At 46.0% G+C, this 14,659-nt stretch overlaps 1 protein-coding gene across 1 annotated transcript in view; it reads left to right on the top strand.

The window, feature by feature from the left end:
- Positions 1 to 14,659, top strand: part of PDXDC1 (pyridoxal dependent decarboxylase domain containing 1) — a 52,167-nt gene that overhangs the window by 35,486 nt on the left and 2,022 nt on the right. Inside the window, exons 13-22 of the mRNA XM_059038324.2 lie at positions 999 to 1,049; positions 6,216 to 6,279; positions 7,979 to 8,067; positions 9,210 to 9,315; positions 10,799 to 10,970; positions 11,568 to 11,686; positions 11,957 to 12,078; positions 13,055 to 13,147; positions 13,236 to 13,332; positions 14,219 to 14,323. Coding sequence (XP_058894307.2) covers positions 999 to 1,049; positions 6,216 to 6,279; positions 7,979 to 8,067; positions 9,210 to 9,315; positions 10,799 to 10,970; positions 11,568 to 11,686; positions 11,957 to 12,078; positions 13,055 to 13,147; positions 13,236 to 13,332; positions 14,219 to 14,323 — 1,018 coding nt within the window. The remainder of the gene's footprint in view (positions 1 to 998; positions 1,050 to 6,215; positions 6,280 to 7,978; positions 8,068 to 9,209; positions 9,316 to 10,798; positions 10,971 to 11,567; positions 11,687 to 11,956; positions 12,079 to 13,054; positions 13,148 to 13,235; positions 13,333 to 14,218; positions 14,324 to 14,659) is intronic.

The raw sequence follows: 14,659 nt of genomic DNA, 5'->3' as shown, positions 1-14,659 counted from the left end.
TAATTTTTTGTGGAAGCTCCATATGTTTTCCACAGTGGCTGCACCAGTTTACATTCCAACCAACAGTTCACAAGCATTCCTTTTTCTCCACATTCTGTGAACACTTGTCATTTCTTGTCTTTTTTTTTTTTTTTTTTTTTTTTTTTTTTGTGGTACACGGGCCTCTCACTGTTGTGTCCTCTCCCGTTGCGGAGCACAGGCTCCAGACACGCAGGCTCAGCGGCCATGGCTCACGGGCCCAGCTGCTCTGCGGCATGTGGGATCTTCCTGGACCGGGGCACGAACCCATGTCCCCTGCATCGGCAGGCGATTCTCAACCACTGCGCCACCAGGGAAGCCCCATTTCTTGTCTTTTTGATGACAGCCATTCTAACAGGTGTGAGGTGATACCTCATTGTGCTTTTGATTTGCATTTCCCCGATGATTAGCGAAGTTGAGCATCTTTACATGTGCCTGTTGTCCATCTGTATGTCTGGAAAAATGTTCAGATCTTCTGCCCATTTTTTAATTGGATTGTTTGGGTTTTTTGCTGTTGAATTGTATGAGTTGTTTGTATATTTTGGATATTAACCCCTTATCAAATAAATGATTTGCAAATATTTTCTCCCATTCCATAGGTTCCCTTTTCATTTTGTTGATTATTTCCTTTGCTGTGCAGAAGCTTTTTAGTCTGACATAGTCTGCTTGTTTAATTTTGCTTTTGTTGCCTTGTACTCAGTAGTTTTTGAATGAATGAATGACCTATATTGCTACTATGACAAATTTACATATGTCTCATTAGAAAAAGCTTTTCTGGAACCACTAAATGTAACTTGTAACTGAAATATTGGGGAATATTTACAGATGTTTAAATGCAAAAGTTGGCAGCTGAAATTAGAAATCATCAAGTTGCAGATGGCTTTATCTGCCTGAGATCCTTGTTTGCAGACCTGCAAAGACCCTCATAAAAATGGCTTCTTAATATGAAATTACATAAGCTGTTTTTTTGTCATTTGCAGAGTCAGCGATTGCAAGAAAGTTTGAAGAAAGTGAACCACATCAAAATCTTGGTATAGTATATAATTTGATCTGTTTTTTGAAGTAAATAACTCTTAACTTCAGTGACTTAGAATGATTTTCTCCAGATTTGATGCATGTCCATGGAATTGTGGCAGTTCCAGTAAAGCCACATTCTTTGGGAGAGAGTCATGCATGTACTGATGACCTAATTCTGCAGTTAGCAGAAAGCCTAGAAATTTGCCCCAATACTGTTTGACCCCATACAATGCTTTTTATATAATCCATTTGCAGTTTTTATTCTGTTAAAATTTAGCATTGTACAAAGATGTAATAAGCACCATTGATTTCACCTGCCCACGGATTTTTAGAACACCCATCTTCCTGAAATGAAAAATCATTTTGCCTGTGAGTGCTTTGGGCTACTCTTTCTGAAACCCTTTGACCCCAGAGTTGGCATTTGCATGAAGGGGAATAAGGTAGAGAAAAGGGGGTGGCCCTGCTCCTCTTGCCCTGGTGTCTTCCTGAAAGATACCACCATCTGTCAGAGATTCTGCCCTAAGGCTGGTAACTAGACAAGTAGATGAGGATTTAGGGGGTCTGATAACCAAGTATCAGTTCAGGTTTGAATGTTTTCATGTTTTGCTTCATTGTATTTTAGGATTTCAGAAAATATGTACATCAGATTCTAATTTAAACAGGGTTACTGGTGTTTCTTTGACAATTCTGCAGGATACAGTTAAGTTTAAAATGAATGTTTGAGTTTATTTGGGGTTCAGGTGAGTGCGGTTTATTTCCACTTTAGTACACAGTTCGGTTTAAGTGCGTGAATGGGGGCTGCTCGCATTGCCTTCTGAGTAGGAATTTGGAGCTACTCAGCTGACCTGAGGTGACTCAAGTCCTAGCTTGGAAGAGGACAGTGGCCCCTCTGGAGAAGCAGAGGGGTGAATGTAAGTCAGGAGACTTGGGTTCCAATTTCAGCAGTACCACTGGGGCCCTGTGACACTGACTCATTCTGTTAACCTCCTAAGCCTGTGAGCTCAGCTGTCGGTGAAGGTATGTTGGTTGGACGGCCTTGACTGCAAACAGAGAGACCTAAATTATGGACTAGAATGAGTGCGCCGGTGGGGTGAAGGCAGTGCTGGGCCTGTGAACTTCCTGTCCCACCTTTGCTGAGCTCTCTGGGGCTCTTCTTCATGTCCTCTCCTTCCTCATTCTCCTCCAAGCAGAGAGGAGCTGATGGTGCTAATTGATCTCCAGCTGGTTTGGAACATCTTTGTAAGGCCACATATGGCCCAGGCATAACCCTGATCCCTCCCTCCTTCCAGTGGCTGCTTTACTCAGTTGGGGGTACAGTAACTGGCAGACACCATGAGGCATTGTGGCCTGTCGGTAATCCATCATCATCGTCATCATCATCATCACAGCTGCTGTTTGTGAAATGCCTGCTGTGTAGTATACGTGGTACTAAGTCCCTTACATGCCTATTTCAGTTAACCCTCACAAGTCTCCTTTGTACATGCTGTTCCCTGTACCTGAAAACACTGTTCCCACTAATTCTTCTCATTACTGATTTCTTATCCATCAGATCTTAGTTCAAATATCACCTCTTCCCTGAGCCCCGACCCTATCTAGGATAACACCCATCACCACCGTCCATCACTCTCTGGGCTCTGGGTTTTTTCCTTCATTGAACTTACTACTACCTGAAATCGTGGTCTTTATTTGTTTGTTGTCTGTTTTTCCCCTGTAGAAGCCTTGTAAAGGCAAGGACTTTGGCCTGTTTTTTCATGGTTTTATGTCCTGTGCCAAGTATGATACTTGGCATACAGTAGGCATGCGAGTGTGAATAAATACATAGAATCTGTGAGTTGGACGCAGTGTTTATTCCCTTTTTATTAGTGAGGAAACTAAGGCACAGATAGGTTGAGTGCGTGCCCAGGCTGCCCAGTGAGGCAGTGGTAGAGCTGGGGCGCACGCTCAAAGCCTGCGGCCTTAGTCAGTGGCCCATCCCTCTGAGGTCAGTTACAGGAGAATGAATTCCTCCTGCCTCAGGCTCGTTATGAGGGGTATGTCAGATAATGCGTGGGAAAGCAAAATGAAGACTGTCAGGCACCATAAGATAGAAGTCATTCTTCAGTGTCTTTTGCTGCTCACCACAGTGTTAGTCTAGTGCTCTCATAGGTACTGACTCCGGAATCCTCACAGTAAGTCTCTGGGGTAGAGTGGCGTTATCTCCATTTCTGTGGCTCAGATGAGTTGTGTGTCCAGAGTCCCAGAACTAGTATATGGCAAAGCCAGGACTTGACCCCAGGTTATCCCAGAAGAGCTTCTCTGCTGCTCAGCCACTCCCTTCTCCAGGCGTCCATGGCCGCCTTCCTTCCTATCTGGACGGCCCTTCAGGAGCCTCTCCCATCCCAGAAGCACAGGCCCACTGCCTCAGCTCACCACCTCCAGCACCAAGGCCTTTTCCAGGGCCCGGGGTGGTGCTTGTGCCCCACTGTATCAGTGCCCAATTCAGTCTCCTCTGCAGCTGCATTCTGATAAGGCTGTTGTTTCACAGGACTCTTATCCAGCACATGGAGTAGACTCTCAAGTCAGCACGTGAGGGGAAACTCTAATACTGTCACCCTTCCACCTGAAAATTCCAGAATGCCTTGGGGGGGCAGTTCACGTGGTTTCCTGTTTACGTCTCTGCTGGCTTTTAAGATTTTCCTGGTCCTTAGTGTGCTGCCACTTTCACCGTGGTATGTATCTAAGTAAGGATTTTTTTTTTTTAATCTTGCTTGGGACTTGTGCTGATTGAACCTGAGGATTCTTTTTTTTAATCCTGTAAAATTCATTTTTTCAGCTGTGACCTCTTTCTCTAGTTGTACCTTCTGGAACACCAGTGAGCTGCATATTGAACCTTGTCATCCCACCTTCCGTCAGTCTCTTGGATACCGCCATCTCTTTGCTGCCTTCTAGTGTAGCCCTTCACATCCTTCTTGGAGTTCAGTAATTTGCTCTGGAGCTGCATCTAATCTGCTGTTTAACCTGTTCACTGCGTTTTTACTTTCATTGACCTCTTTTTCATTTCATGATACTCTTTTTAGTTCTTTTCCAAGTTATTCTCTATTTTATAAGCATCTTTTTAAAAAAATGATTTCTGGTCCTTCGTTTCTGTTTAAACACAGTGATCGACATCTGTTCTGGTGGTTGTTTCAGTGTCTCGGTTCTCGGGGCCACAAATTGTCCTCTCAGCTGAGTCTGCTGACTCTTGCTCCGTGTGTGTGTTGTAATTTTTCTGTTATGAGCTAGATTTTTTTTTCTTCTGTGACTGGCCTAGGTCCACTTATTTATGTTGGTTTCACAGCTTTAGGAGTCTTACACTACAGAGGACATCACACCCAGGTGCAGAGCATGCCTGACATTTTGATTTCTCATGAGAGAATTTTTTCTCTCTCTACAGAGCATCAGGCAGAGTTAAGCTTTCTTACTGATCAGTGGGTGGAGTTTTTCTCTCTTTTCATGAAGAGTGTTTTTCAAGGGTCCTGACTTTATGTAAACTCAGCACTATCCCTCACGTGGGCTTCAAACCCATGACCTTAGACATTAAAGTGAAGTTCCAGGCCCCATCCGTGCTCCCCTCCCCCCAGCGCCTGCAGCTCAGCTTACACTATTCTTTCTGTTTTCTCTTCTTTCTGGATTCACCTTTTTTTGTGAGCCTAGCAATGGTTTGAACTTCTTTTGGTTATTGGTGACATTTAATCAAGCATTTCGGGTATTTAGAATTGAAGACTTAAGTATTAGCTTGATCTACCATGTTGCCGGAACCAGAATTCTATGTATATAACCCTGTACAGGATTTCTTATGCAGGCTGACATTTGAGACCACTGAGCTCAAAGAAATAAGAAACAAAAGACTATAGAAGTCTTGGCACTCAAGTCATTCTGGCTTATCCTAACTGAGAATAGGGGAATGGGTGTAGAATTATGTCACTTTGTTCCTTTTTACTTATTAGGCTTACTCCGTTCTATATAAATATTAAACCCCTCTAACTTTAAAGGTATTAATAGATTTATTTGTTTATGTGAAAGTTAAAGGAGGTAGTACCTATGAAAGCACAGGAATTGGCTCAATAAATAATTGGCAGATTCGAATGTACCTCTTGCTTGATCTGAATCACATCCACTATTCCTTTGAAAAGCTTAGAGAAGATCTTGCGCCAGCTGCTTCCTGTCTCTCCAGTTAGCACATCCTGTTGTGGCCCTACGAGTGAGCCATCACTGGCAGAGCCTTGGGAAATGGTTTCAAGACAAGAATTGTAGTACTGGAACTGTTAAATGCTTAGAGATCCTCTCTCCCTTCTCCCGCCTCCCCCCACTTCAGATACCACAGTCTGTCAAGGGCATTGCTGCTCCCTTTGTGTCCTGACCCCACGGGAAAGTTGACGGCTCACTGTACATTTGTTCAGTGGAGAACTTGAACCTAGTGCTGTGCAATCTTAATGCAGTGGACGTCTTCATCTGTTAGGAAATCTGTTAATGAAGATAGTTGTCTGATGCCTGTCCCGAATATAAGTACCGCTTCAATAATTTAGAAAAACGTAGCTTCAGTTCTAGACTGTGGTTATCCACATTGCCAGCAGGACTTGCATCCTGCTCAGAGAGTTTTACAGGGTGAGTAGAAAACGCTTCAGTCAGTCCTGCTTGAGGTGGCGTCACCTCTGGATTCTTGAAAGCTTGGACGCTCGACAGTGATTCTAGTGCCACTTTTTCCTTGCCTTTTTTGATCTTTCACGTTAGACCCATGTTTATCCATAAGTATTAAAATTTCCTCCCACTTCTCATTTTCAAGGTACCAGTGTCAGATGTTATAATTCAGCCATGTATTCTCGGGACTGGCTTATAATTATGTTTAAGAATTTTACTAAACCCTTGATTTTTGTTTCTCTAGCAAATGAAATTAACCTTTGAACTTTTTTATGTGTTTTTTTTTTGTTGTTGGTGGTGGTGTTGTGTGTGTGTTTCGGCTTGCGGGAAGTTAGTTCCCTGACCAGGGTTTGAACCCAGGCCCAGGAAGTGGAAGCACCGAGTCCTAACCACTGGACCACCAGGGAATTCCCTTTATGTGTTTAAGTGCCAATGTCTGTAGCCCATTTTTCAAGCTCACTGATTGATTTTGTAGGTGTTTGAAATTTACTGTTACTTGGTAATAATCAGATTCAATTTTTTAGGTGGAGGATGAGCTCAGTTCGCCAGTGGTGGTATTCAGATTTTTCCAGGAGTTACCAGGCTCAGGTAGGTGATTTTAAAAAGGGGGTTATTTTTCTATCTGTGTTTAAGGGCTTTGAATTTTAAACCACTTCAAGTTAACTAAATAATCCAAAATATTCTGATTGCTAGAATCTTATCATTTCAAAAAAAATTTAATAATGTTCACAAGAACTCCAGACCTATTTGCCTTAGCGTTTTCCTGACAGTTTCCTATGATTAAACCAGTGTTTTCCAAACACCAGTCCCTGGACTAGTGCTGGAATGAATGAGAGAGTCCCTTGAAAATAGAGTTGGGGGCCCTCCCTCCTGAGTATTTTGCCTCAGTAAGCTGGATCTAGGAATCTCTATCTTTAAAGACTGTCCCAAGTGCCCCCTACCCAGTCCAGGGCTCTGTTATCTTTCACCTGACAGCCACGGTCCCCTCTCACCTGACCTCTCACTTCCATACATTCCACACGCTCCATTCCAGTCCGCTCTCCACATCCTGTCACCTCCCTGCCCAGAAGCCTGCGTATCTTCTGTTCCAGATGGAAGGCCTGTGGGTCCTAGCCCTTGCCTTCCCCTCCGACTTCCTCTTCTTGCTCACTGTTCTTCAGTCAGACTGGTCTTCTCTGAGTCTCTAGAACACTCCACCGTTTCCTAGAGCAGGACCTCTGCACTGCTGTCCCCCTCGCTCTTCTGGCTCCTCCTCACCATTCAGGTCTCTGCAGCGTCCACCCTCCCTGCCTGTCCTGTCCAAGGTGACTCCCTCACATTATATCAGAGCTCTCGCCTTCTTTCAAGGCCCTAACAACAATGTATGGTGATTTCATTTCATTTCCTTATGCTATTTCTTAATAGAAGGTAAGCACCAACCTGACAAAAACCTCGTCTGCCTCATATCATAACCCCGTGCCCAGCACAGTGCCTGGCACAAGCAGGCACCTCAACCATTTAACAAAAGGAGGCCAGTTGTGTTCTGAGGCCTGGTGTGCTGCTGGGTCTCTGATTTCCCTGAACGGTGCTCAGTGCTGGTAGACTGGTTGGTAACTTATAATTTTATGCTTTGATTTTCCCTCAAAATTCCTTGAAAGTAAAACTTTTTAAATGAAATTAAGAATTCTATTTGTGAGAATATATTCAAGTGTTGTATTTTTCATGAGAAAAAAAGTGAAAGCTTTAAACCCTCTGTAACATATAGATCTTTTAAAAATTTTAATTGTGGTTAAAAAAAACCCATAAATATACCACCTTAACCATTTTAAAGTGTACACTTTAATAGTGTTAAATATATTCACATCGTTGGACAACAGCTCTCCAGAATTTTTTCGTCTTGCAAAACTGAAACTTCATACCCATTAAACACTAACTCCCACTCCCGCCTCCCCCAGCCCCTGGCACCCACCATTCTACTCTCTGTCTCTCTGAATTAGACAACTTTACCTCATGTTAGTGGGATCACACAGTGTTTGTCTTTTTGTGACTGGCTTATTTCTTTTAGCGTAACATCTTCAGGGTACATTATGTTGAGCATGTGACAGACTTTCCTTACTTCTTACGGCTGTATGTACTCCATTGTATGTATGTGCCATTTTGTTCATTTATGGTGAGATATACATTTGATTTCCGGTTGAGACATTTCTCTCGGGTTAACGTTGGGAGCTAAGCGAAACAGGGTTGGAGGGGTGTTTTGTAGTTGGCTGTGTTTCTGGGAGGCGAATCCTCTCTCTGTGTTGTGTGTCAGATCCAGGACTTAATGCCATCCCAGCACCCAACATGGCCCCGTCAGCAGTCAGCCAGGAGAGGCACTCCTGCAATGCACTGAACCGCTGGGTAAGAACGGCTGTCACGTGCCCTTTCTTCTGCGTCCTGGATGGTTGGGATAACACATGGTCCTGTCTGGGAAGTCAGAAACCCACCGGGGGAGCTTCTCGTGAAGGCGCGGGGCTTTGTCCTGGGCTTAAGCAGACCACAGCCCCACATGCTGCACGACTTCCAGCAGGTCCTGTCAACACTGTTCCCACTGGTTCCTCACGGGACTGTTTCCCTGCTGCTGTGTAAGGCTGGACAACAACATGCAAAACGTGGCCTGTGGTGCAGCCGCTTTGGAGCTCTGGTGATACCAGAAGCACATGAGCCAGACCTTTGCACGCCTCTGGCGGTCTGGCGACCTGGATCAAGAGCATTACGCTTTGGCTGCTTTTTGACACTGAAATCATACCTCCTGGATTTGAGTATAAAGAATATTCTAAGCAATGTAAAGGTGTTCACCAGAGCAGTACCAATCCTAGCAAAACACTGGACAAGCCCCCAGTGGTTAGGATTCCGTGCTTCCAGTGCACGGGGCGAGGGTTAGATCCGTGGTCGGGGAACTTAAGGCCCTGCAAGCTGCATGGCTCGGCCTAAAAAGACACAAAACAAAACAAAAAACATTGGACATGCCCAACCTAGGGGTTTTGGTGAATAAATTATGGTCCATCCACACAGTGACATTCAGAACAGCCAATATGAACCACATAGTTGCATGTTTATGGCAGAGGGGAAATGGTCATTGTAAATTATGTGAAAAAATGCAGATTACTACACAGCATGTAGAATGTCATGTTGTATGACAACAGAAGACACACACATACATACACATACACACATACACACCCAGAATATCCAGGGGGTGGGGGATGGTTATACCACATGTCAACAGTGTGTGTCTCTCAGTGGTGTACTGTGGGTAAATTTTCTTTTTTTTATTTGTATTGCCTAGATCTTTCTATAGTGAACTTATATTTTTTAGGAAGAAAAAGTAAAATTTACGGTTTTTAAAAACAAGGTGCCATAAGTATTCAAAGAAAATCAAAGGTGAAAGGAAACTAGCCTCCAGTAGCCTCTTGGGTCTGGGCTGAGCGGATGAGGGCAGGTCCAGAGACACTGGATTCCCTCCTTGTGGGAGTGTGTTCATTCTGCCCCTTTCCCTGCAGCTGGGAGAACAGCTGAAGCAGCTGGTGCCCGCAAGCGGCCTCACGGTCATGGATCTGGAGGTGGAGGGCACGTGCGTGCGGTTCAGCCCCCTGACTGCTGCGGCAGGTAACCAGTCTCTGTGGGTCGCCCCCGCTGTGCTGGGAGCACCAGTGCTGTGTCTGTCAAAATCCAGGCTGTGATATTCTCTTCTCTCCCTGGAGAGGCTTTTCCTTTTCCTTTGGGCTGAGTTTAGGTAGATTAACCTTCTGGGGTAACTTCTCAGAAAGAGAGACCTCTGATGTCGATTGAATTCCTGTGTTTTGATGTCCTGTGACCCTCTGTTCAGTGGTTCTCAGCCCAGACTAACTTTAGAATCCCTGTGGAGCTCTGAAAACTCCCAGTGCCTAGGCCCCACCTGCAGAGATTCTGGTTGACTGACTGGGTTTACTTGGAGTGGAGCCTGGGCACAATAGGCCAGTGAAAGTCGAGGACCACTGTTGTAGACATTTTAGAGAACTATAGAGCTGAAAGCATGTGGGCTTTTATGACAAAGTCCCGGGGATTCTTATCCCCGCCTCGGCCATTTCATACCTGTAGGACCTGGAGCAGGTTTCTTATCTCCAGACCTGTTCCCCACCACCTCATAGTGGTGACGTGAAGATTAAACTGTGAGATCATGAATATGAAATGGCTTGGGTAGTGGCTGGCGTATTTTATAGTAGGCACTTAAAAGTAAGCTGAAAAGAGATGCCTTAAAAATCTGATTGTGCTTTTTTCTGAGATGATTTAAACATTTTCAGAAAATGTTTGATGGTTTTTCATGAAGTGTTTTCAACATTTTTGGAAAGATATTTTCTCAAAAACATCAAAGTGGTAAAGTGCAGGCAACTGTCCTGCACAGAAAAGCCATCGTGAAGATAGCCAGTGGCCTCCAGACCTTCTAGGAGTCTCTGCTCTTGCTATGCAGGGGGGGCCTAGCCCCAGAGGCTTAGCCTCTGAAACTGGAAAAGCTAGTTGTGGATACCCCAGGCCACCTACGTTGAGGCTTAGATAACATAAGCGTTGGAATCAGCAGAAGTGAGGGCGCAGTGATGCTGCCAAGACTCCTGGATCCCTGAACCCTGAGACCTCTCAGTCTCTGACCTTCAGAAGTACTTGGTACTGTCGCCATCGTCACCCTGCCCTTTTGCCCCCCACCCTTGCCCCCTGAAACCCCTCTTTTTCTCTCCACGTGAACGTAGAGCGAGAACTGTGTGGTCGCCTCTTTGTTTCTAACCTGTGGTATGATGTTTATAACCTGACTTAAGCGAGTCTTTCTGTGAGATGAATCTGATTTCTGTGGTAGGATTTCATTGTGTATTAAATCGGAGAGGCTAATTCGGTGTAAGGAAAAAATCTGTCTATACCTGGGGCAGTCAGCTATATGAATTTTTAACACCTGATTCTTCCATATCTGGGTTTAGTGGCTTTTTTTTTTTTTTAACTCCTCAGCTCAGCTAATGTGCTATACCTAGAGCTGCTGACTTTCTGACAGTAGAAGTGGGAGCACTGCCCCCTCATTTTTAGCCATTCCTTAAGCGTTTCCCTAACATTCTGTGCACGTGTTCAGTTTTAGGAACTCGGGGAGAGGATGTGGATCAGCTCGTAGCCTGCATCCAGAGCAAGCTGCCAGTCCTGACCTGTACACTGCAGCTGCGAGAGGAGTTCAAGCAGGAGGTGACAGGAACAGCAGGTCTCTTATACGTTGATGACCCAACCTGGCCTGGAATAGGGGTTGTCAGGTACGGTGTAAAGACCGTGGGTGGGTCATTTTGTGAACCAGCTTAGAAATCTAAGATGACTGCGTGGAGTGACAAGTGTTCATGTCTGATGAAAGTTCATCTAGATGTGCTGGGCATTTACAAGAGCACAGCGGGCAGGCAGCCCAGCACGCAGAGTGAAATAGCAGTTGCTGTGTTCTTTCTGTGCCAGCTTGAAAGTTACTAGAAGTACAATGGGTGCGCCACTGACGTGCGTACAGAGAACTACAACTCACTAAGGAGAAGCCAGTTACCAGTTCCTCTGGTTCAGTGTGTGTCCCTCCTGTGGCCCCTTCGTCCCCTCTCTGGATCAGGGAAGCCTCCTGTTCCTCTTACAAGTGATGGGAATTCCCAGCCTTGCCCCTCCTTCTACATTTCATGCCCCTGGAGACTTGGGCTTCCCTTGAGACTTTCTGGAAAGGTTTGATCTTGAGACCCTCTGAGTGGCTCCTTTGCCCTTTGTCTCATTCCACACCCTTGATAACTTCCAGTAGCTTCTGTTCCACCTGTTATCCTGTGTCTGAAGAGATACTTGATCTTGTAGATTCCTGAAGTACTGTTATGTGATATCGTTTATAGGTATGAACACGCTAATGATGATAAGAGCAGTTTGAAGTCGGATCCAGAAGGGGAAAAAATCCATGCTGGACTCCTGAAAAAGTTAAATGAACTGGAATCTGACCTTACATTTAAAATGGGTAATTAATCCTTCTAAAGTCAACTGTGAACTTTGAAAGCTGTTTTTTAACTGGTTTGAAGGGAAATGGCCTCTCTTAGCTATTTAGATCTTCCCAGGGTGAGAGAGCCCTCCACCCCTTCTGCAGCCTCTCTGGGTCCCATCTCCTCATTAGATCCATGTCCTCACCCCCTCAGGGAGGCTCCTCTGTGCCTGGTCGCACTGCTGTACAGGGAGTGGCCCATGTCTGAGGACTTGGGAACCAAGTCGGTTCTGTTGTTTCTGCCCGCAGGCCCTGAGTATAAAAGCATGAAGAGCTGTATTTACATTGGCATGGCAAGTGACGACATAGATGTTTCTGAACTAGTGGAGACCATTGCAGTCACAGCCCGAGAAATCGAGGAAAACTCCAGGGTCTGTAAGACTCATCAGTGTCTCATTCCTTTTCTGGGTTTTCCCTGGGCAATTAGCTGGAGTCACAGAGGAAGAAGCTACCCTTGGCAGTGTCTGTTCATTCATTCTTTCCCCAAGTTTTTAAAGGCTTCCTGTGAGCCAGGCATTGTGCAGGCATCAGGGATGCCGGTGATGTGATGTGGTCACTGCCCTCAGTGAACTCACAAGCCAGAGTGGGGAAGAGACACATGTGAGCAACTGAGGCAGTAAGTGCTGTGGACAGAAGTTAGGGGAGGCTGTGCATTCAGGAAGATGTGTTCACCTCTACCCGACAAGGCCAGGGAAGAGTTCTTGATTAGAGCTGGTCCTGAGGCTGGATGGGATGGTGCTTCTGATAACAGAACTTTCTGCCAGTAATAGACCTGCTTCTCTTGGCCAGTTGGCATGGAGGACCAGGCTGTCAGACTTACAGGACGCTCTCCACGCCAGATATGCGAGTCACTAGAAATTACTCAAAAGGAGAGAAAAGGGACCAAAGCAAGACTGGTCTGAGAGGAGGCAGAAACCTGTGTCGTGTGATTCACTTTTGGTAGTAGGGGTGCAGCAGAGAAGGGAGTATGAAATGAAGCCTAGGAGCCAACTTTATTCATTCTTGGGTGGACTTCTTGAAGTTTCTTCCAAACCGCCTATATTACTTCTGCCTCTGTCTCCATGAATGTTGAGAGTCATGTCTGTTTTCTATTGATATGACATTCAAATCACAGGGACAGTTATTGCTGTTCCTTGGCAAATGAGGCTGGTCACCAAGGTACATCTGCCTAGGCCTCCTTTAACATTTTGACCTCTTCTATTTGACATTCTGTTTTATTTTTACACTGACATTTTAAAGTGCCATTTACTAATATACTTTTGAAAAATGTCCCCAGCTCTATGTTAATAGTTCTAGGCCTTCAGCAAGACACTTAGACAAATAATGCCTTTCTTGGTCTTAACACAGCTTCTGGAAAACATGACAGAAGTGGTTCGGAAAGGAATTCAGGAAGCTCAGGTTCAACTGCAGAAAGCAAATGAGGAGCGACTTCTGGAAGAGGTGAGGCTCCAGGGTGGGCTCCCCAGCTGGCCTCAGGCTGGGCTCCAGCCTTCACAGGATGGCCTTGAGCAACGGTTATGTTTTTCAGGGGGTGTTGCGGCAGATCCCCGTGGTAGGATCCGTGCTGAATTGGTTTTCTCCAGTACAGGCTTCACAAAAGGGAAGAACTTTTAACCTGACAGCAGGTAGGACTCTCTTGCATCTGGAGAGTTTTGCCAGATGATGCCCTGGGATCCCACACTCGTGCTGAGGGGCCTTGTCCGTGTCCCAGGCTTTACACCAAGCACTGGCCTGGGACTCTTGTGAGAGGAGGCGAGATTTGTCTGCCGCTGGGACTCTGTCATCTTCCCTCACCTGCCCCGACAGCTGAAATAGTACGAAAGCAGATGCCTGTTGTCCACAGACTCCTCTTGACCTCAACAGGAACGCGTTCACTCAGCTGTTCAGTCCTCCAGACAGTGTGTCTGGGACGTTTTGGTTCAGTGTTAACGTTCTGTGCAGTCCTCACTGGTGTTTTGCCCCAGCAGAGAGCTGCTTTTGCCAGGGGCAAGTGAAAGATTATAGTCTGTAGCACTGAGCCATTTTATTTCAAATCAGGCAACCAGCAAGTATTACCAGTTGCTGGGATTTAGGGAAGATGATATTGAGCTGCAGGCCCCTCCTTTCCTGTTGTACCAGTGGAATAATCCCCTGAACCTGGGGCCCCTTCCCCAGGAAATGATGACTACATTGTCATATGACAGCAAGGGATAATCTGACACAGAACCCACCAAGCCTTTAGCAAAGAGGCATCCATCCCTTGTTGCTAAAGGACATTTCCCATTGGGGCCTGGCTCCCCAGGCACACTTGGGCCACACTGCTGTCTGGTTGTTTTCACACGTACACAGGACACGTGGGGAGATGAGGCTGAAACACCCCAGCAGGGCCGGGACTCACTCGTGGGCACAGCTGCGAGATGGCTCTGTCGCTTCCCGGCACTCCCGGCACGTGTCAGGAGACCCGGGGCCACCCCAAGGGCGCCTGCGCCAGGACCTTCCCCCAACACCTCCCCACCCCCCTCTTTTCTGCAGGCTCCCTGGAGTCCACGGAACACACATACATGTACAAAGTACAAGGCTCGGGAGTAACACCGCCTCAGACCCCCTCAGGGGCTCGCACTAAACAGAGACTTCCAGGTACGTCACGTCTCCATGTTTGGGTTCAACACTGAAGAAAACTGGTTGTATTTCTCCTGGTGAAACAGACCTTTGCATCATGTAACGCCTTACCCGTTTGGTATTACCTGCATTCCTCCGTTTTCTTGATTCTTCAACACAAAGTCCTATTTCTCGTCATTTAAGGACAGCTGTCACTGTCCCTTTAGCCGTTTCAAAGCCTTGGGGAAATACCTGGGTAGCACTCTCCAGGGGAAGTCAGGGTCTGGACAGCTGTCACGCTTAACCCGGTGTTCACTCCCCTGAGCTTTTCCCAACTGAGGTTCACTCAAAGTCCTCGGCACTGGGGGCGTGTTA

Source organism: Kogia breviceps, chromosome 14, assembly GCF_026419965.1.
Source record: "Kogia breviceps isolate mKogBre1 chromosome 14, mKogBre1 haplotype 1, whole genome shotgun sequence".
Taxonomy (NCBI): Eukaryota; Metazoa; Chordata; class Mammalia; order Artiodactyla; family Physeteridae; genus Kogia; species Kogia breviceps.
The sequence above is the reverse complement of the archived record's forward strand: the minus strand, read 5'-3'. Positions and strand labels throughout refer to the sequence as shown.